At 46.6% G+C, this 20090-nt stretch overlaps 1 protein-coding gene across 1 annotated transcript in view; it reads left to right on the top strand.

Annotated features, from left to right (window-relative positions):
* Positions 1-20090, top strand: part of PEPD (peptidase D) — a 168585-nt gene that overhangs the window by 143286 nt on the left and 5209 nt on the right. The window contains exons 12-14 of the mRNA XM_034425555.2: positions 3542-3690; positions 16319-16503; positions 16917-17108. Of these exons, the coding sequence (XP_034281446.2) occupies positions 3542-3690; positions 16319-16503; positions 16917-17108 (526 nt within the window). The remainder of the gene's footprint in view (positions 1-3541; positions 3691-16318; positions 16504-16916; positions 17109-20090) is intronic.

Here is a 20090-nt window from a genome sequence, read left to right as displayed (position 1 = left end):
GCCGTTCTAGCTGGAATTGGTAGCGGTGGCAGCTGCGTTGCATTGAAGACAACCGATCGAGCGTTCCACCTGCGTACCAATGAAAATGGTCACCGGAGTGGGGCCTCTGATTTTCTAACTCAGGGATGTCAAACTCGAGATCTGTGGGCCTAATCTGACCCGCAGGGTGCTTAGATTTGGCCCAGGGAATCACCCTGGAAACAGTGAGGGAACAGTCCGCGGTGCCTCTGCCAGGGAAAACGGGCTCCCAAGCTCTGTTTCTGGCTGCCACGGCCTCCTGCAACCCTCTGCTAGTGAAAACTGAGCTCGTGAGGGTCACTCATGAGAGCCACGCACAGGAACACCAGCCCCCCCCCCCCCCCGCGAGCTCCATTTTCCCTGGCAGAGGGTTGCAGGAGGCCGTCGCAGCTGGAAACGGAGCTCGGGAGCCCGTTTTCACTGGCAGAGCACTCGGGCTGCCACAGGCGGCCCCGACAGTGACATCGAGCAGGTCACGCCCACTTTGGCCACACCCACCCTGGCCCCCTGAAGTCAAACACAACCCTGATGCGGCCCTCAATGAAATCGAGTTTGACACCTAACTGAATCAGTGGAACAACATTTCAAGCTGAGTTGAATAGAACCATCAGATGTTTTAAGTTGAGTTCAGCCAATACAGTGAGCGTTTGATGGTTATTTGGGCTATGTTGGGGGCGTAGGAGTAACCCAGAGAAAGAGAGGCCAAAGGTGCAGGCCTTTGGACGCATGTGGGGGTTGGAGAGCACTGGCTTGGAGAAAGTGGCCCATTTCAACTCTTAAGTCCTCTTCCCACTTTTGGAATAGTTCTTGGGCTACCATGGATGCTTTGGGGTGTCCCTTGCCACTGCAGGAATGCCCCCAATTATTGGGTCACTAGATAAATGTCTCTCTGGGGCCTCCTGGCACCTGTGTACCATGACAAGGAAGCTCATAGGAGTTGGGGGGGGGTCTGTGGTGTTGCAGTCCTACCCCCCCACACACACACACCAGTTGGCCATGATCGCTGGAGCTGAGCAGAGAGACGGAGGGGGGGGGCACTCTCAGTCCCTGCATTGTTACAGAGTGAGTCAGATCAGCAGCCGTTCATCTCTCTTGGCCTGACTGCCTTGATACTGACGCAGACTTTAAGTGGGAGAAGGGGGTGTTTTAGCTTTGGATGGATTTTTGCCTTTGCATTGCTGTTCCAAGTGGACCAGAGACCAACTTGCCCCTTCCTTAGCCAGCCAGCCTGCCTATGAAATGGGATCATCACTGAGAAATTGACTGGCCCTCAGTCACCCATGAATTTCATAGCAAACCAGGATTAACAGACCTTTTGGTCCAGTCCCGCCCAGATTGTGAGAATCGTTGGGTCTCTGCCTTCTCATAAAGCCTTAAGTAAAGCCACACCTGGAATACTGCATCCAGTTTTGGTCACCACAATACAAAAAAGATGTTGAGACTTTGGAAAAAGTGCAGAGAAGAGCAACTAGGATGATTAAAGACCTGGAGACTAAAACATACGAAGAACGGGTGCAGGAACTGGATATGGCTAGTCTAGAGAAACGAAGGACTAGGGGGGACATGATAGCAGTATTGCAGTATTTGAGGGGCTGCCACAGGGAAGAGGGGGTCGACTTATTTTCCAAAGCACCAGCAGGCAAGACAATAAACAATGAAGGAAAACTAATCAAGGAGAGAAGCAACCTGGAATTAAGGAGAAACTTCCTAACAGTGAAGACAATTAACCAGTGGAACAGCTTGCCACCAGAGGTTGTGTGTGCTTCATCACTGAAGGTTTTTAAGAAGAGATTGGATAGTCACTTGTCTGAAATGGTATAGGTTTTCTCCTGCTTGAGCAAGAGGCTGGAGTAGAAGACCTCCAAGGCCCCTTCCAGCTCTGTTCTGAATTGAATTGATTGAAATGGTATAATAGTATAATGATTCTTTGGCTGGCAGGGATTCCTGGGCGGGAGGGGGGAGTTGCGAGAGAGACTCTTAAGGGGCCAGTAACAAATTTGGCTCTTGAGCCGTTTTGCCAAAGAAGCAGACAGTTTGTGTTTCTGTCAAGAGAGTCAAATCACAGGCATTTTGTAACCAAGGCTGGGTAAGACGTTGTGTCAGAAAGACTTGCAGCCAAGAAAAAAGAATTATTATTTTTTTTGCAATGTTTTCTTGAACAAACAAATGAATGTTAAACTTGGCTTGCAGGCAGTTAATTTTGGGTGGCACAGTGAAATGGCATCAAGGTGACCAGGTCAGAAAACCAGTTTTTCCTTTCCTTAATCAGGCTGTAGGTAAAACTTGGATTGGGAAGACTAAATTAAATTCTGCAGCAATTCCATTGCCAAGTAACGTTTTACCTCCTAATCGTGATATTAAAAGTATGGAGATGAAGGAGGGGACAGCTGAGTTCCAAAAACATTCTTAATTAGATTGAAGGCATAGCAGTTGCATTCACAAATTCAGCTATGTTTTGTAGACTAGTATATTATGTGAACCAGCCTGCAAGTTATAGTCCATATCCAGAAAAATGGATTGATTCAGTAACCAGGCTAAGCGTGTTGTGAAAATGCAGCCGGTGAAATGTCTAGGTATAGACTGTTAGAGGGTCTCCATCTTTGGGTGGTTGAAGGAGGAAACTACCACCTCTCACGCATATTTAATTGGTTTTCCAGCTGTGAAGGAATGTGGAGATGGCCTTGGGAAAGGACCTTCCTTCCTTCAAGATGGAGAAATGGCAACTCAGTCCTGGAAAGCAGGAGAAAGAAATTACTGTATTTTTCAGAGTATAAGACGCACCGGATTATAAAATTAGTTTTTGGGGAGGAAAATAAGAAAAAAACTGATTGGCAGGTGGATCGGCCTCCTGGAATATCCCCAATCAGCTGTTCCCAGAGGTGAATTTTAGCAACAGGTTCCTTGGTTGTGAGCTCTGTGCCTTGCTTTTTTTTGCTTTTTTTTCTGCCTCTGAAACTTCTGAAACTCTGTTTCAGAAAAAACTTTTTTTCTTGCCTCTGAAACAGAGCTTCAGAAAAAAAGCCTCTGAAGCTCTGTTTGGGGGCTTCTTTTCTGAAGCTTCATTTCTGATGCTTTTTTCAGCCTCTAAAACCTCCATTTGAGAAGCTGGGCGAAGCTACATTCGGAGTATAAGACGCACCCAGATTTTCACCCTCTTTTTTGGGGGGAAAAGGTGCGTCTTATACTCCAAAAAATATGTTAAATAAAGAAGGCAGAGAGAAACTGACAGGTTTTTAAAAGTCTGTTATTACATATTACAATAAAGTAGCATTTTTGAAATCCCTGGAATCCTTCCGGGGTTGTTTCTTGAGCTGGCTTACCCCAAAGGGTGGACCTCTGCAGGTTACAGAAGGGTGGACTAAATGACCACTGTCCTCTCTTCCGGCTTCACCTTTTCAATGGCGTCTGTTCTGATCTATAATCTATAATCAGCCTATAATCAGTTGCTCAGACAAGTTTGTGATCATGCTGCAGTTTGAATTCAAACCCAAACGGGCATTTCCTTTTCTTTCCTTTTCCGCAGCCTCTTTGACATGGGAGGAGAGTATTACTGCTACGGGTCAGACATCACCTGCACTTTTCCCGCAAACAGAAAATTCACTCCTGACCAGAAGGCCATCTACGAGGCCGTGTATAGATCCTCCCGGGCAGTGTTCAGCAGCATCAGGCCAGGTAAAACAACAACAACAAAATCAGTCCCTGCCAACGAAAGCGTGGGGAGAGAAGAAGAGTGTGTTCTTGCCTCTTAGAAATTGTGGGCATGGATATTCCGGTGCCTGCCATACTTCACAGTGCCCTCCAACTGGAGCTAGCACTGCCCGTCCTATCTCTCTGCCTATTCTTGACCCGTCTCTTTCAAGTCGGAGGGGTCCAAGGGCACGGTCAAAAAAATCAAGAGGGAGGAATTTCAGTTGCCCCACTGGGATTGCCGTCTTGATTTTTTTGACCATGCTCTTTTTCTTATCTTTTTGATAGCCTTTTTCCCTCTGTCCTCCAACTCTTTCCGCGAATGGCTAAAGATCTCTAGTGGACAATATCTCTGCTTCCCTGATACCAGAACAGCAAGGTTCATCCTGCTTTACAGCACTCTCTGGGTGGTTTACAATGTCAGCATGTCGCCTCATTTTACCAACCTCAGAAGAATGGAAGGCTGAGTCAACCTTGAACCCTTCAGGATCGAACTCCTGGCTGTTGGCAGAGTCAGGCTGCAATGCTGCATTCCAACTACTGTGCCACCAGGGCTCTTTCATTGTTGTCGTTTATGTTTTACCGACAAAGAAATAAAGGGAGATTAGCATAGATCTATTTCGAGGTATTTAGCTAGCTGATGAGAGCTTTATTTCTTTGTCGGTAAAACATAACATTTCCAACACATCTTTCTCTTTTATATCCCCACGACCACAACCCTGTGAGGTGGGTGGGGCTGAGAGAGAGTGACCCAGCTGTTTTTCATGGCTAAGGCGGGACTTGAACTCACCGTCTCCTAGTTTGGGGCTTTCACCACTAGAGCAGACTGTCTCCCTGGCTTTTAATGCTCTTCTCCCAGTAGACTTCATTGTCATCCTGCTTCCTCACTGTAAAACTTTTGTCTGGTGAGGAATGAAGCACATCCTGCCTCCCCCCACCTCCCTTCCACACCCCACCCCCACTCGTCTTTTGGCTCCTACCTCATCCCGAAATGGGAAATAAGACGCTTGTTGACTCACTGGGTGCTGATTTCTGTAACTAGTTCCATCAATGGTGAAAATAGGAAGCTTTTCGAAATGTGTTGACATAAACTAACTGCAGTTTTTACCAGCAGCGTGGCTTCCCCAGGGAAAAATGGAGCTATTTATTTGCAGTGACACGTACTTCCATTCTCTTTCCTAAAGCAATGTATATCCAAAAAGAAGAGTGCATGAAAAGCTAGGAATTTTGAAAGTTTGGATTGAAAAAAAAGTGAAACTTGAAATCACTGGAGGTTTTTAAGAAGAGCCTGGACTGCCATCTGTCAGAAATGTCCGGCTTGAGCAAGAGGTTGGACTAGATGACCTACAAGGTCCCTTCCCTTCCCTTTATTCTGTTAGTATTTGTTTTATGCTAACATTGAATGCAGCGGAGCAGGGTTCCTTTCAGTTTCTCCAAGGCTCCCCATGTGTGAAGTGCCTGAGAAAGAGCGAGACCATCGGCAATATGCCAGGTCTGGACTTCTGCTTCTGGAGATGCTGAGCCACCAAAGCTCACCAATAAAACAAAGCCGAGCCTGTTTCTGGCTCCAGCAAGGAGGCCGCCCATCGGTTCTCTGCCCCTGTGCTGCCCTGTGTCTCTCTTGGCAGAGAGTTGAGAAGCAGACGCCGCATCAGCAGATTTTGCGGAGTAGAGATGTCTCAAGCACCATGGTTCAAAGTCCAAAGGTTGGCCAGTTAGGCTGTGCAAACCAGGCTGACAGTTGGCTGGCTTCGAACAAGAGTTGAGGGGGCCAAGGTTAATTGCCCGGGATTTGATGGGGAGGGAGAAGAGGAGGAGATGGAGCTATAAATAACCCTATCAATAAATCATGTGTGGGTATGAGCCTTCCAGGTGCAGATATGGGCAGTCTTTGCGCCATTGGAGGAGGAGAGAGAAGAAAGGAGAGAGAGAGAGAGAGAGAGAGAGAGAGAGAGAGAGAGAGAGAGAGAGAGAGAGAGAGAGAGAGAGAGAGAGAGAGAGTAAGAAAGGGAGGGAAGGAAGGAAGGAAGGGGGAGAGAGAGAGAGAGAGAAAGAAAGAAAGAAAAAGAAAGGAAGAAGGAACAGATAAAGAGAAAAAGAAGGAAGGATAAAAAGAAAGAAAAGGAAGGAAGGAAGAAAAGAAAGAAAGAAGAAAGGGAACGGATAAAGAGAAAGAGAGAAAGAAAAAGAAAGAAGGAAGAGGAAGGAAGGAAGGATAAAGAGAAAGAAAAGAAAGAAAGAAAAGAAGAAAGGGAATGGATAAAGAGAAAGAAAAAGAAAAAAGAAAGGAAGAGAAAGGAAGAAGAAGGAAGGAAGGAGAAAGAGAGAAAAGGAAGAGAAAGAAAGAAAGAAAAACAAAGGCAGTTGAAAGCAAAAGACTAGTACAGAGGCGAAGGTGCCCCATCTCCACTTTTGCAGTGTTAATCTCAGCGTGACTGCGCTACCTTTTACTGTTTGCTCTGGGCACAGCCCCACATGGTTAATGCTGGGCTAAGAAGCTATTTTCCAAACCAAGATTACATTTCTGTTGGGGGCTGCAGATCAGGTGTGAGCAGGGACCAGGTTTGTAGGGAGCCGGGCCAAAGCAGACGTCCCTGTCTCTTCTCTCTCAGTGCTTTCCCTGTTTTCTCTCTCTCAGCTCTCACTGTGGCTCCCCCTTCCTCGGACCTGAAGCAGGGAGCCTCCTGCACAAAAATGGAAGGGCACTTTGATTGCCACAATAGATGCAGGGTTGCAAAAGTTGATGGAGTTGGCAGAGATGGCCAAATTAGCTGCTTTGATTAAAGAAAGAAAAAGCCACAATTACTTTTGTTTCCACTTGGAAACCGCTTCTGGACTTTGTGCTTGGGGTGGGGAAAAAAGGAAACTTTGATTTGGGGGTTTACCGAATAGATAGGTTTGTTTTTGTAGAATGGCTAGTTTACATCATGATGTAAAAGTAGTAAGTTGAGGTTTGATGCTATTATCTTATTCTACCGCATCAAAGGGAGTGGAAAGTCAATGCCTTTTCTTTCTTTTTTCCCTTTCCCTTTTTCCCTCTTTTATTTTCCCACTATTTTCTTTTGTATTTTTGTATTTTATATTATAAACTAATAAAAGAAGAAGAAGCAAGGAGCCTCCCAAGCGGCATATTCATCCCCATTTTGTTCTGAGCCAGTTCTCTTTTCATGCAGGTCTTAACTAGCCTATATTTGCATTAATAATCATCACAGTTAACACAACCAAGGAACAGGCTCAGTGACAAAAACCAGTCTTCAAGATCTTGCTAAAGGCCGGCAGGGTCAAGATGAGACTGAGGTTCCCGGAGGTGGGCACTGGGCAGGAAAGGCTCTTTCCTTGGTCCTGCCAGATGTATGGGAGGCACTTTCCTCCCAGATCTAGTGGGATGGGTAGATAGCAATAGCACTTAGACTTATATACCGCTTCATAGTGCTTTACAGCCCTCTCTAAGCGGTTAACAGAGTCAGCCTCTTGCCCCCAACAATCTGGCTCCTCATTTTACCCACCTCGGAAAGAGGGAAGGCTGAGTCAACCTTGAGCCGATCAGGATCGAACTGCTGGCAGTCGGCAGAGTCAGCCTGCAATGCTGCATTCTAACCAGTGTTTCTCAACCTTGGAAGCTTGAAGATGGGTGGACTTCAACTCCCAGAAGCCCCCAGCCAGCGTTGCTGGCTGGGGGATTCTGGGAGTTGAAGTCCACCCATCTTCAAGCTACCAAGGTTGAGAAATACTGCTCTAGATGCTCCCAGCCTGAAGTGCCTTGGTCTTAAGAACAGCTTTCAGATGTCCAGCCACCATGTTTGGTGTGTGTGTGGGGGGGGATGGATCAGAATTAGGGTGCAGAAATGTGGGGACAGAAATAGGAGGCAGCAACATCCTTCAGGAAGTTCACCAATCACCCAGAAGACTGAAATATATGGAGCAACTAAGGAAAATAATGCTGCGTTTCCTCTCACCGATAAAAGCATCTGCCATAAACCAAGAAAAGTTCCGTTTTGTGGGATCTCCGTATGGCGAATTCGTGCACCTTGGTACTTCCTGCAATTCTGGGACCACCGTTGCCATCCTTTCCACCCCAAATAGTTCACGGTGGCTTTTGTTGTCCGACACATTGACGGTTACAGAAAGGAGGCCATATTATAATTGTAAAAACATACGGAGAACAGTTGCAAGAACTGGGGATGGCCCGTCTAGAGAAAAGAAGGACTGGGGGGGACAAAATAGCAGCATTCCAATATTTGAGGGGCTGCCCCAAAGAAGAGGGAAGGGTCAACTTATTTTCCAAAGCACCAGAAGGCAGGACAAGAAACAATGGATGGAAACTAACCAAGGAGAGAAGCAACCTGCAATTAAGGAGAAACTTCCTAACAGTGAGGACAATTAACTAGTGGAACAGCTGGCCTCCAGAAGTTGTGGCTGGTGAATCATAAGGTTTTCATGAAGAGACTTGTCTGAAATGGTGCTTGAGCAGGGGGTTGGACTAGAAGACCTCCAAGGTCCCTTCCAGCTCTATTCTGATTGCTTGCTTGCCTCCTTGATTGATTGATTGATTGACTGACTGACTGACTGACTAGGATTGATTGATTGTAGGATCCTGAAAACTTCTCCCTTTAAAAAGAAATTGTACATTGTAATAACAGAAAGAAGGAGAGGTTCAGGAGGCGTTGGTCTTCTGGCGTTCCCTTTAATGAAGAACGTGCCAAATGCTTGAAATGCTTGTGCTGAATCTCTACTTGCTTTCATAACTGTCTTTCTCCATCTTTATTTTTTTCCCCTGTAGCCTTTCCTCTCTTCCTTTGGAGAAACAAACACTTCCATTGTCTTTGATCACTCCTGGAGTCGGTAGGGAAGTATTTATTAGTCTTTATTATACCTAACTGGGATTTTCTGCTAAGCCGGGTGATGTGATTAATGATGGAAGGAGGGCTTTCCAGTTTGACAGTGTTACACAGCTGAGTCTCCTCGAGAGAAAGCTGGTAGTTCTGGCCATTTCCAGTGCCATCTCAGTCAGAGATCCACCTGTTGCTTTCACGTCCAGTATACGAGATCCAATCGTTCAATTAGCTTTTCAAACTCTGGCAAGCTGATTTCTACAGCAGAAGTTTCTTCCACTTCGATTTCACACGGCTGACAGTCCCCCTGTTCTGAATTGTGACCTGGTCTGGCCATTGTGGCTGATCTGGGATCTTCCTTCAGGAGGGGAGCTTGCTAAGGCAGGGAAATCAGTTGCCCGGAGAGCCTGGCACAGAGTTGAGGTTCTCTTGTTATTAATTCTAGGCTGGGCTTAGAGCAGTTAATCCAGAAACAGTTCTTAAAAATCTTCTTTTTACTTTACTTTACTTTACTTTTATTAAACTTCTATACCGCCCTTCTCCTGAAGGACTCAGGGCGGTATACAGCCATATTAAAACACATAAAATGTACAAAATTTAAAAACCATTAAAATCAAATATACAAAAATTTGGCCCACAAATTAAAAAATTTACATACACCCATTAAAATTCATATTCATGTTAGACCAGCCCGGCTTGCTGAAACAAGAGGGTCTTTAGGGCGCGGCGAAAGGTACGCAGGTCGGGGATCATACGCACATCTAGGGGCAGCTCGTTCCAGAGGGCTGGTGCCCCCACAGAGAAGGCCCTCCCCCTGGGTGTCGTCAGTCGACATTGTTTGGCCGACGGTACCCTGAGGAGCCCCTCTCTGTGGGAGCGTATTGGCTGGTGGGAGGCTGTCGGCAGCAGAAGGCGATCTCATATATACCCCTGTCCTAAGCCATGGAGTGCTTTAAAGGTGGTGATCAGCACCTTGAATCGCACCCGGAAGACCACCGGGAGCCAGTGCAGCTCGCGCAGGAGAGGTCGCCCCCATAACCACCCGCGCAGCCGCATTCTGGATCAGTTGGAGCCTCCGAGTGCTCTTCAAGGGGAGCCCCATGTAGAGAGTGTTGCAATAGTCCAGACGGGACGGGACGAGGGCATGAGTGACTGTGCGCAGGGCATCCTGGTCCAGAAAGGGACGCAACTGGCATATCAGGCGAACCTGATAAAAAGCTCCCCTGGCCATGGCCGTCATATGATCTTTTGGGCTACATCAGTGGTATAATTACAGCAAGAAGTCAAAGCTAGGATTCTCACTCTCCAAAAATGTTGAAAAGAACCTTCAGAAAGATAAAAGGTCTGGCATCCGTGCAAATTCCTCCTAATTCTGCAAGCTGTACGTGAAAACAAAATTGACTTGTTATTTGCAAAGTTTGTGTGGTATGTATGTGTGTGTGTGCATGTGTGTTCTGCTAATTAATCCCATGGTGTCCTGTCCACACCAGCCGCTAGAAAGCTGTGTGGGTGCAATTTTCTTACTTGGCTGTTAAGAAAGGATATTTCTCTCTAAGTTTTTTATTCATTGAAATACGGTTTCCTACCTCCATCCGGAAAACAAACTCATCCTTAGAACTAACCCTGAGCAGCTCTTAGCAGTTTCCTCCTGCAGTAGCAGCTTTGCTCCAGCTGCTAAAGCCCATCATGCAAGGGCCCCCTTGGTTTGGACTACGATTCCCATGCATTGCGGCTGGATGATGTCCATGCCTAGGCAGGGCCAGGATTTTTCCTGGGTTTCGGAAGAATCTTGAGGCGATTCTCTTTATGGGTTACAGCTCCATTGTTTTTATGTCCAGCTCAAACAGGTGAGAACCTTGCAGTTTTCAGCAATTGTGGTTTGGAGGGGGTGGGGAGGGCCTAGAGCAGGGGTCTTCGACCTTGGCAACTTTAAGCCTGGCAGACTTCAACTCCCAGAATTCCCCAGCCAGCCTTGCTGGCTGGGGAATTCTGGGAGTTGAAGTCCCCCAAGCTTAAAGTTGCCAAAGTTGGAGACCCCTGGCCTAGAGGACAGTAGAAAAGTCCCATGTGACCCCAACGCTTTGGATTGCCTGCTCTTGCCCTAAAAGTTTATCTATTCACCTTGGTCTCCCAGAGAGATAAGGCGTTTATGGGTGCCATTATGTATACGGCATTATTTAATGAGACTTCCTTATTGTTTTTATTATTATTGCTGATCTTCGTGTGTTTTATTATGCTTTGTGATTTTGATCTTCGACACCTAGAGTTACCCAAAAGGTGGGCTTACAGCTCTTTTAGCGAATACGTGAGATCTCGCCTCGGCTATTGGTAGAGAAAGTTTAGCAATTTTGCATGGAAATGTTGTTTAGGAAACAGGTCAAGCGTATTGATGTAATCTGGTGATGTGAATGGCGGAAAATGAATCGTGAACAATACAGGAAACACCTCCCTCCTCTGCCCCCAACCAGAATCGCTCTACTAGTAATGATGGTGCAGAATTAGATGCTAGGAGACCGTGACTTCTAGTTCTGCCTTGGGCATGAAGCCAACTGGGTGGTGTGGGGCCAATTCTAGAACTAGAAGAGCCACGGTGGTGCAGTGGTTAGAGTGCAGTACGGCAGCCAACTTCTGCTGCCTACCAGCTGCCTGCAATTTGGTAGTTCAAATCTCACCAGGCTCAAGGTTGACTCAGCCTTCCCTCCTTCCGAGGTGGGTAAAATGAAGACCCAGTTTGTTGGGGGCAAGAGGCTGACTCTGTAAACTGCTTAGAGAGGGCTGTAAAAAACACTGTGAAGCGGTATATAAGTCTAAGGGCTATTGCTATTGCTAGAAAGCCACTTCTGAAAATGTTGCCCCAAAATTCATAGAGACTTGTTCGTGCTGTCACCAGGAGCCAGAGTTGACTTGATAGGCCATAATAACAACCACAGTTCTTGGCCCACTGAGGACTCCCTCATCTCCTTAGCACATTAATGTAGTACATAAATAAAAACGTTAGCCCTTCACTCCTCTAGTTCCAGTCTAAAAACGCTATCCTCGCCTTGGATGCCAAGGTTGGTTTGACTCCTGCAGAGCGACTTCCACCTCACTGTAGCACGTGGAGCTCTCTTTGTGCAAAGCTTTTCCTTTCCACAAGGGTGCCCAGATCCCCCAGGCCTCACCAAGGCCATATGCTCCACCAGGAGCTCCCAGAGCCACGTCAGAACTTGCCACGTTGCAGCTGCACACGTGTAGCTGGTTCTGGCTCCGGCAGTGACCCCACAAGATTAGAATTAAAATAGAATAGAGCTGGAAGGAACCTTGGAGGTCTTCTAGTCCAGCCCCCTGCTCAAGCAGGAAAACCTCTACTATTTCAGATAAATAACTGCCCAATCTCTTCTTAAAAACCTCCAGTGATGGAATGCCCATGATTTCTGGAGGCAAAGCTGTTCCACTTGTTAATTGTCCTCACTGTTAGGAAGTTTCTCCTTAATTCCAGGTTGCTTCTCTCCTTGATTAGTTTCCATCCATTGTTTCTTGTCTTGCCTTCAGGTGCTTTGGAGAATAATTTGATCCCCTCTTCTTTGTGGCAGCCCCTCAAATACTGGAATCATGTCACCCCTAGTCCTTCTTTTCCTTAGACTAGCCCAGTGCATACCTGGTGTCTCTTCAGCACCAGGCGCTCTCCTCAAGCAGGCCTTGGCACCTGAGCTATTGGCACCATCTGGGTTTATCTGATTTGCAAGCCACTTTGAGTTGTTCTTGGTTGGGTGAGAGGCTCCTGTTGAATAGATGCTCAAGGCCTTTCTCCCAGAGACCTGGCAGGGCGTGGTTCCTATCGATGCTCAGCGATGGGAGAACGCTTCACTGCCTCACCTTCCAGTACACTCCTTGTTTAAGTGGGGTGGGGCTCCCACCCCTCCCCAGAAGCTGCCTTCTTCACTGAGGGGACATAAAGCAAATTGAAAATGTGCAGGAGCTCTGTGCGTGAAAAATTGCTGACAGTTGGTGATTCTGCCAAACCTAAACAAGGAACAGCTAACTTCTTGGCTCCTTCTCTTGGTTCAGCAACCAGACATGAATTCAGCAATTCATCCTCTGCAAAAGAAGAAGTGAAGTTATTCCGCTGTGTGGCAAAGCCCCTGGGAGTGCAAGTGAAGCCTCCGTGTGTCCAAGAGGAAAGAGCAGTGTGCTTCAGGTCACCCAGATGTCTGAAATAATCGTTTATTGGCATTCCTGGGCAATGCCTTCTTAGGATGTCTTAATTCTTGGGATTCTGTCTAATAATGAATGGGAGTTGCTGGCTAGAAGTGGAAATCATGTTTCTGCTTTGCAAACTCAGCCAAAATGGTGGCCCTACTTCTCCCATTGATCTTAATTTGGTATTGGAGGATACTGAGATGTGATCCCTGGAGCCTCCTGGCGTCTCCCTCCTGGAACTCGTGAGCAGGGACTCACCTTCGATGGTGTCTCACCTCCCATTTTGACACTACTGCAGCTGTGGGTAGAAGAAAGCAATAAAGGTGGACCTTCTAACATAAATCCCCAACATGGGGACAGATTGGCTCACAGGAACAATGTCAAAGAATCGTCCATCACACCATCAGTTTTCCACCATTGGTTTGGTTGTCTGGTTGTAGATTTGCTTCTGAAGAGTTTTCCAAGGTTCCCAATGCAAAGCAAAGGGAGAAATGCCCAAGCAGAAGAGCTCCAAGCTCCCTCCCAACTCTCTTGTTCTGTATTCTGTAAATGCTTTTGGGCTGGAAGCATTTTCTTAAAATCTTTTTCTGCTGCTTCTCTTCTTCCTTAGCACCTAGAAACGGAAAAGCAGCGATTTTAATAGCATCGTCTTGACCTCACTGAGGCTGGTTTCCTGACTTGGTGAATGTGTTGAGACCATTAATATTGGGAGATTCCAAGGAGTATCAGCATTCCCCTGGCGGTCCCACACATTCCCCCTCAACCGGAATCCTTCCCCAAAACTAAGAGGTTATGGGAAGCTGATACGGTATTCAGAGTCCTTCAGAATTTGCTTTACTCAAAGAAAGCTTCGACGGATAAAATGTCAACCTGAAATACTGTCCTAAATTGATGCAAAGATTTGAGCAAGTCACGAGCTCTGGTTTTGTGGGTTTTTTCTAAAGAGGGTTTACACGGGAGCTAAATAGCAGTAGCACTTCGACTTATATACCGCTTCACACTGCTTTTACAGCCCTCTCTCAGTGGTTTACAGAGTCAGCCTAGTGCCCACAACAGTCTGGGCCCTCACTTTACCGCAGTGGTGAAATGTAAAATTTGTTACTACCAGTTCTGTGGGCGTGGCTTGGTGGGGGGGTGTTAATGTGACTGAGTGGGCGTGGCCAACTTTTTTTTTTAACTTTTAAAACCATTTTTTCTACAACCTCTTTGGCCGAAGAGGGTGTTTAAAAAAATGCTTTTAAAAGCCTCTGACGATCCCAGCTGAGTTGCCTGATGGGCAGAGGCTTTTTTTCTTTTAAAAACATTTTTTCTACAACCTCTTCTGCCAAAGAGGGTGTAAAAAATGCTTTTAAAAGCCTCTGACGATCAGGCAACTCAGCTGGGATCGTCAAAGGCTTTTTTTTTCAGCCGAAGAGGTTGTAGAAAAAATGCTTTTAAAAATTAAAAAAAAGGCTCTGATGGTCGCACAACTCAGCTGGGCATCGGGTGGGGGGGGCAGGGATTTTTGCTACCGGTTCTCTGAACCACACGCTGCCATCGCTACCGGATCAGGCAATCTGGTCCGAACCGGGAGCATTTCACCCCTGCTTTACCGACCTCGGAAGGATGGAAGGCTGAGTCAACCTTGAGCCGGTCAGGATCAAACTCCTGGCAGTGGGCACACTCAGCCTGCAATACTGCATTCTAACCACTGCGCTATCAATAATTTAAATACTAAATTACTTAATTAGTTCAGTGCCAGATTCTGCCAGTGAGCAAAGCACCGCAAAGCGTTTCTTTTTTCTCTCAAGGCTGGGATGAGGGCTTATTAAATTATTAAATCAATTAAAGGGGTGGTGACTCTTTTGCCCGCCTACCACTTCCAAATCTCAAACTAGGGATCTGACACCTGGAAACCAGGTTTGGAAGCAGACAGAGTCTTTGCTGTACTCATCAGCCCTCCAGTGATCCTGTGGTTGCCTGGCCTTCCCCTTCAGATGTTCTCCTAACAGCCAGAACATCAACCAAATGAGCATCTCAATGGTGAGCCCGGGACATCTGTGGCAAGCAAGGAGCAGTGGGAGCTTTAATCCAACTCTTTTTTTTATTCCAAATATTATTTCACCTTTTTTCCACAAAGCCTACAAAGCACTTTGCAATCATCTGGTTTCAGTTGTCCTCACCAAGAGGAGCATTGTCCAGGCACTTAGCTTTTATCTAGACAGGTCTTTGGTATTTAGCAATTTGAAGGTGTTTTTTTTTTAATTTGATTTATATGCCGCCCTTCTCCAGAGACTCAGGGCAGCTTACAATGCGTTAAGCAATAGCCTTCATCCTTTTGTATATTTTTATACAGTCAGCTTATTGCCCCCACAAACTGGGTCCTCAATTTACCTACCTTAGAAAGGATGGAAGGCTGAGTCAATCTTGAGCCTGGCGAGATTCGATCTTACGTTAATTGCAGACAGCTGGTGTTAAATTACAGTGCTTCGGTCTGTTGAGCTATCCAGGCTTCTGATCTCAGATCAATCAGGACAGCGTAAAAGGCAATAGACAAAGATGGGCAAAGCTGCTTTTGGCCAAACTCACCTCAGGCAGACTCAAGAAAGCTACTCTGGAGGACCCTGGTTGGGAGATTCAAGGGAATTCTCCAGGCCAAGAGCTTTGTAAGGCCGCCATGTGGACATCATTTTGCGGAGTGCACATCCACAAAACATCTGAAGGGAGATAAATATGTGCCAGGTTCGGCAAGGGCATCTTCTGGGAAGTAGTGGCAGCATAGCCTGCCAGCATTGGCACCCTGTCCCTACTTGAACTCATCCGGTCAGATTCTAAAATGAAGATGAAAGAGACTCAGAAGAATATTTTTTTTTTTCTTATGACATTTCCCCCCTCTGACTCACCCACAAGGCCCTTGGCCCACCTGTGGCTTCCGCCTGTGCCATACATCAACAGGGAGCTGAAATTTCCCCCCATTTCTTCTTTCCAGTTGGGCAGAAGTTGCATGTTTCTTTCAGATTAGGCTTGCCCAACACAACTAAATCCAAAACTGACTCATTTTCGGTATTTACAGAACGTTCTGAACCATAAGCCATAAAGGGGCTAGATCAAAAAACATGCTAAGCTGCAAGAAACTTTGGCATGTTGTACGAATGCATATGCCAGGGCACGGGTGTCCAGTCTTTTAGCTTGTCTGGGCTTCACTGGGTGAAGAGGAATGGTCTTGGGCCGCGCATAAAATGTATAATATAGTTGTGCATAAATCACATAACGTGAAAGGTTTATGATCTTGTGGGGCTGAATTACCAGCTGTAGCCCATGGGACAGACACAACTGTGTTAGGGCTTTAACTAGCCCAGAGGAGTGTATTTGCCAACCTCCATCTCTTTTCAGTAACTTTAGTTTGAAAGGCAAGTCTCTGTGGTGTAGAAGGACTCAACAGCCGCTCCCCCCCCCCAAGACAAGGCATTCAACGTGGGGCCCTGCCTGCTTTCTCCAGACGGACCCTCCATTGTGGGGTGGAGAATTCTCTCTGGGGGACTCAGAAAATGGACATGCAGGACAAGAAAATGTCTATTTATAAGAACAACAAAATAATAGGACTTTTTTTTTCTCTCCCTAAGGGGTGGCCTGGCCCGAAATGCACCGTCTGGCAGACCGAGTCCATCTGGAAGAACTTACGAAAATTGGCATTCTCCGCGGCAATGTTGAGGACATGGTGAAGGTCCATCTGGGTGCCGTATTTATGCCTCACGGACTGGGACACTTCCTTGGAATTGACGTTCACGACGTAGGCGGCTACCCAGAGGTCAGTTCTGAACTTGAGCAACCCCTGGGCACACCTAGGTTTAGTCTCCTAACGTAACCGCCTTGTGCGGGAGCTGCAGGAACCCACAAAGGGACTTTCAGAGACCAGATTCGACCCTGAAACCATTCAGGCTTGATAACCTCTGGCATATTTCGGGGGGGCGGGGGGGGACACACAGATCGGCATTCCTCCCAGGAACTTTTGAGCACACAGCTTATAACTTATAACTACCTCCATGAAGTCAGAGCACTATGGAACATGCTGGCCCAACCCATGAGTCTTTCCAGCTGCCCTGGCCTTTGTGGTGCCCTTCCCTGTTATTCTCCATCTGGCGTCAACGTGGCCTCTATGGCTGTAAGGCTGAAAGATGCCACAAGCTTCTCACGGAATTTATGTGTCCTTTCCTTTCCCAGGGAGTCGATCGCATCGACTTGCCGGGTCTCCGGAGTTTGAGAACTGCCCGTACCCTTCTCGAAGGCATGGTGCTGACTGTGGAGCCTGGCATCTATTTCATTGACCATGTCTTGGACCAGGCCTTGGCTAATCCGGCGCAGGCCTGTTTCATCAACAATGAAGTCCTGGCACGTTTCCGAAATTTTGGTGGGGTGAGTAACTTTGTTAGGGCGCAAAGGTGGACTGGAAAAATGTGGCATTGATGAGAAACTATTTCAAAACACAGTGCATCAAAATAAAAAAAATAAAAAATCAAAGCTGTAAGTACAGATTAGGTGAGACCTGGCTCAAAACCAGTAACTGTGAGATGGACCTTGGAGTCCTAGTGGATGAGCACTTGAATATGAGCCAGCCGTGTGCAGCAGCCGCCAAAAAATCCAATATAATCCTGGGTTGTGTAAATAGAGGCATAGAATCAAGATCACGTACAGTATTAATGCCACTTTATAAAAGCCTAGTAAGACCACGCCTGGAATCCTACAACCAATTTTGGTCACCATACTATAAAAAAAGATGTGGAGACTTTGGAAAAAGTGCAGAGAAGAGCAACTCAGATGATCAAAAGCCTGGAGAAAAAGAGAGAGAAAAATGTCTTTTCAAAGAGGGAAGCAACCTGGAATTAAGGAGAAACTTCGTAATACTGAGGACAATTAACCAGTGGAACAACTGGCCTCCAGAAATTGTGGGCACTTTATGATGGGAGGTTTTGAAGAAGAGACTGGACAGTCACTTATCTGAGATGGTATAGGTTCTCCTGCTTGAGCAGAGGGCTGGACTAGAAGACCTCCAAAGTCCCTTCCAGCTCATTCATTCTATTTGCATGCAGAATGCCATGAAAATGTATCACAATCATGTGGAGTGGGCAGGTTTAGATGGAATGAGACAAGGAATGGCCTAAAAATATCCAAACGGTTTGTGCCCAATCGGAGTTTAAATTTGGAACTTGTGAGAGTACAAAGCTTGGCCCGTTTGCAGTTCTAGAGAGTGATTTTAAATGCTCTGCCTTTAGGGAACATTTTCTTTTCATCGACCAATCACCTAAGCAACATCGGTACAATACAGAAGTAGTTTGCAGCAGCTGGAGAAGGTGGATGAAGCTTTGGAAACTCTGAGCTTAGAACTCTCCAGTTCTTGTTCTGAAAGTAACAGAAGCATCTTTGAATCGTTTGTGCAACTCCAGGCGCTTCAGTCGCCTGTTGGAGGAGAAAAGGAGCAAAGCAAAAGAAGGAAGGCATCAGAGCAGCAGCAAGGAAAACATCCAGACCCAGATGGAAGGGACCAGCCGAGGGCAGGATAGCAAACTGGGGTTTCCCTCGCTACCTCTCCCCTCATGGAGCTCTTGCAGCCGCCTCTGGCAAGTCTGTGGAATAACCCTGGAGTTGGCTCCCAAACACTCTCCAGAAGGAGTAGAAGCCCTGCTCCTGTCTCAGGGCTGTCTGGGAACAGAATGTCTGGGAAGGACATGTTTTGTAACACAGGCGTCATCTGCTGCGATGATCACTGGATGTTCATCTTGTCAGAAATCTCCACCAGAGTTTCACTGTGTCAAAGTGTAGAATTCGGGTTCTTTGGTTGGAGACTTTGCACCAGGACGGGATCCCTCAGCGCCAGTTCTCTGAGTCATCCCGTCTTGGCTTCACCTCCAGGGCTCAAGAGCTGTGTGTGTGTGTGCAGAGTATACAGTCTTATCAAGCCAGGTGGGACTTTACCTTCTGCTGCTGAATTCTCTCCCCAGGTTGGAAAGGTTATCTCTGCTCTCGGCTGTTTCCTTATCAGTGCGTTTGAGCCAACCAGGATTCTGGGGCTGAAAAGTGTGTGTCACCTGGGACTCTTTGTTAGGAGGGTCCAGCAAATTTTGCTGCATCGACCAGAAGCCTATTGGCCTTGAGTCCCTTTCCTCTCCCCCTAACAAGAACCAAGGGACTCCCTGAAGGAGAGGGCTGTCCTGGGGCAGCCTCTGCAGGTGCTCCTTCTTCTGAAGCCCCCATGCGTCTGGGGCCTCTATTCAAAGCAATGGCTTTCTTCAAGCAATGGCTGCGTAATAGATCTCTTTTAGAATACAAGGAAAAAAGTAACCACCAGATTTGTCTAGAGCTGGTTCTGTAAAGGGAAAAATAAGAATGCTAAGAGATTTCTAGTCAGAAACTTCATAGAATCATCGGTTAAAAGGGATCTTAGAAGTCTTCTGGTCCAACCCACTGACCAAAGTAGGGGTCCTCAGACCCTCCCAGACAAATGGTTGTCCACACTTTTTTTTATAAACCTCCAGTGATAGAGCACCTCCAACTCCAGGAAGCAAACTGTCCAACTGATTAATTGTTCTCACTGTCAAGAAATTCCTCCTTAATTCCAGGTTGGGTCTCCTTCTCCCACCGAAGGCTTCTTCTCCTGCCCTCAAGTGCTGTGGAAAATAAACATCCTTTTCCCCTGTGACAGCCCTTCAAGGATTGGAAGACAGCAGTATTCTGTTCTGCTCTGTTCTATTTTTCTATTCTATTCTATTCTGTTCTGTTGTTCTGTTCTGTTCTATTCTATTCTATTCTATTCTAATTTTCTTAAGAGGGTTTACATGGGAGCTAAATAGCAATTCAATAGCACTTAGACTTATATACTGCTTTTACAGCCCTCTCTAAGTGGTTTACAGAGTCAGCCTCTTGCCCCAACAATCTGGGTCCTCATTTTACCCACCTCAGAAGGATGGAAGGCTGAGTTAACCTTGAGCTGGTTAAGATTGAACTCCTGGCTGTGGGCAGAGTTAGCCTGCAATACTGCATTCTAACAAGGAAGAGAAGGAAGGAAGGAAGGAAGGAAGGAAGGAAGGAAGGAAGGAAGGAAGCAAGCAAGCAAGCAAGCAAGCAAGCAAGCAAGCAAGCAAGCAAGCAAGCAAGCAAGCAAGCAAGCAAGCAAGCAAGCAAGCAAGCAAGCAAGCAATAGCACTTAGACTTATATACCACTTCACAGTGCTTTCCAGCCCTCTCTAAGCAGTTTACAGAGTCAGCCTCTGGCCCCCAACAATCTGGGTCCTCATTTTGCCCACCTCGGAAGGACGGAAGGCTGAGCCAACCTTTCCAAAGTTTTTCCAGGTAGAAGGCCTCTTTTTGTCAATCAAAGGAGAGCAGTTGCATTTCCTGGAT

This window comes from Pantherophis guttatus, chromosome 11 (assembly GCF_059756535.1).
Source record: "Pantherophis guttatus breed Tessera chromosome 11, ASM5975653v1, whole genome shotgun sequence".
NCBI classification, from domain to species: Eukaryota; Metazoa; Chordata; class Lepidosauria; order Squamata; family Colubridae; genus Pantherophis; species Pantherophis guttatus.
This window is presented reverse-complemented; position numbering and strand designations above follow the sequence as displayed.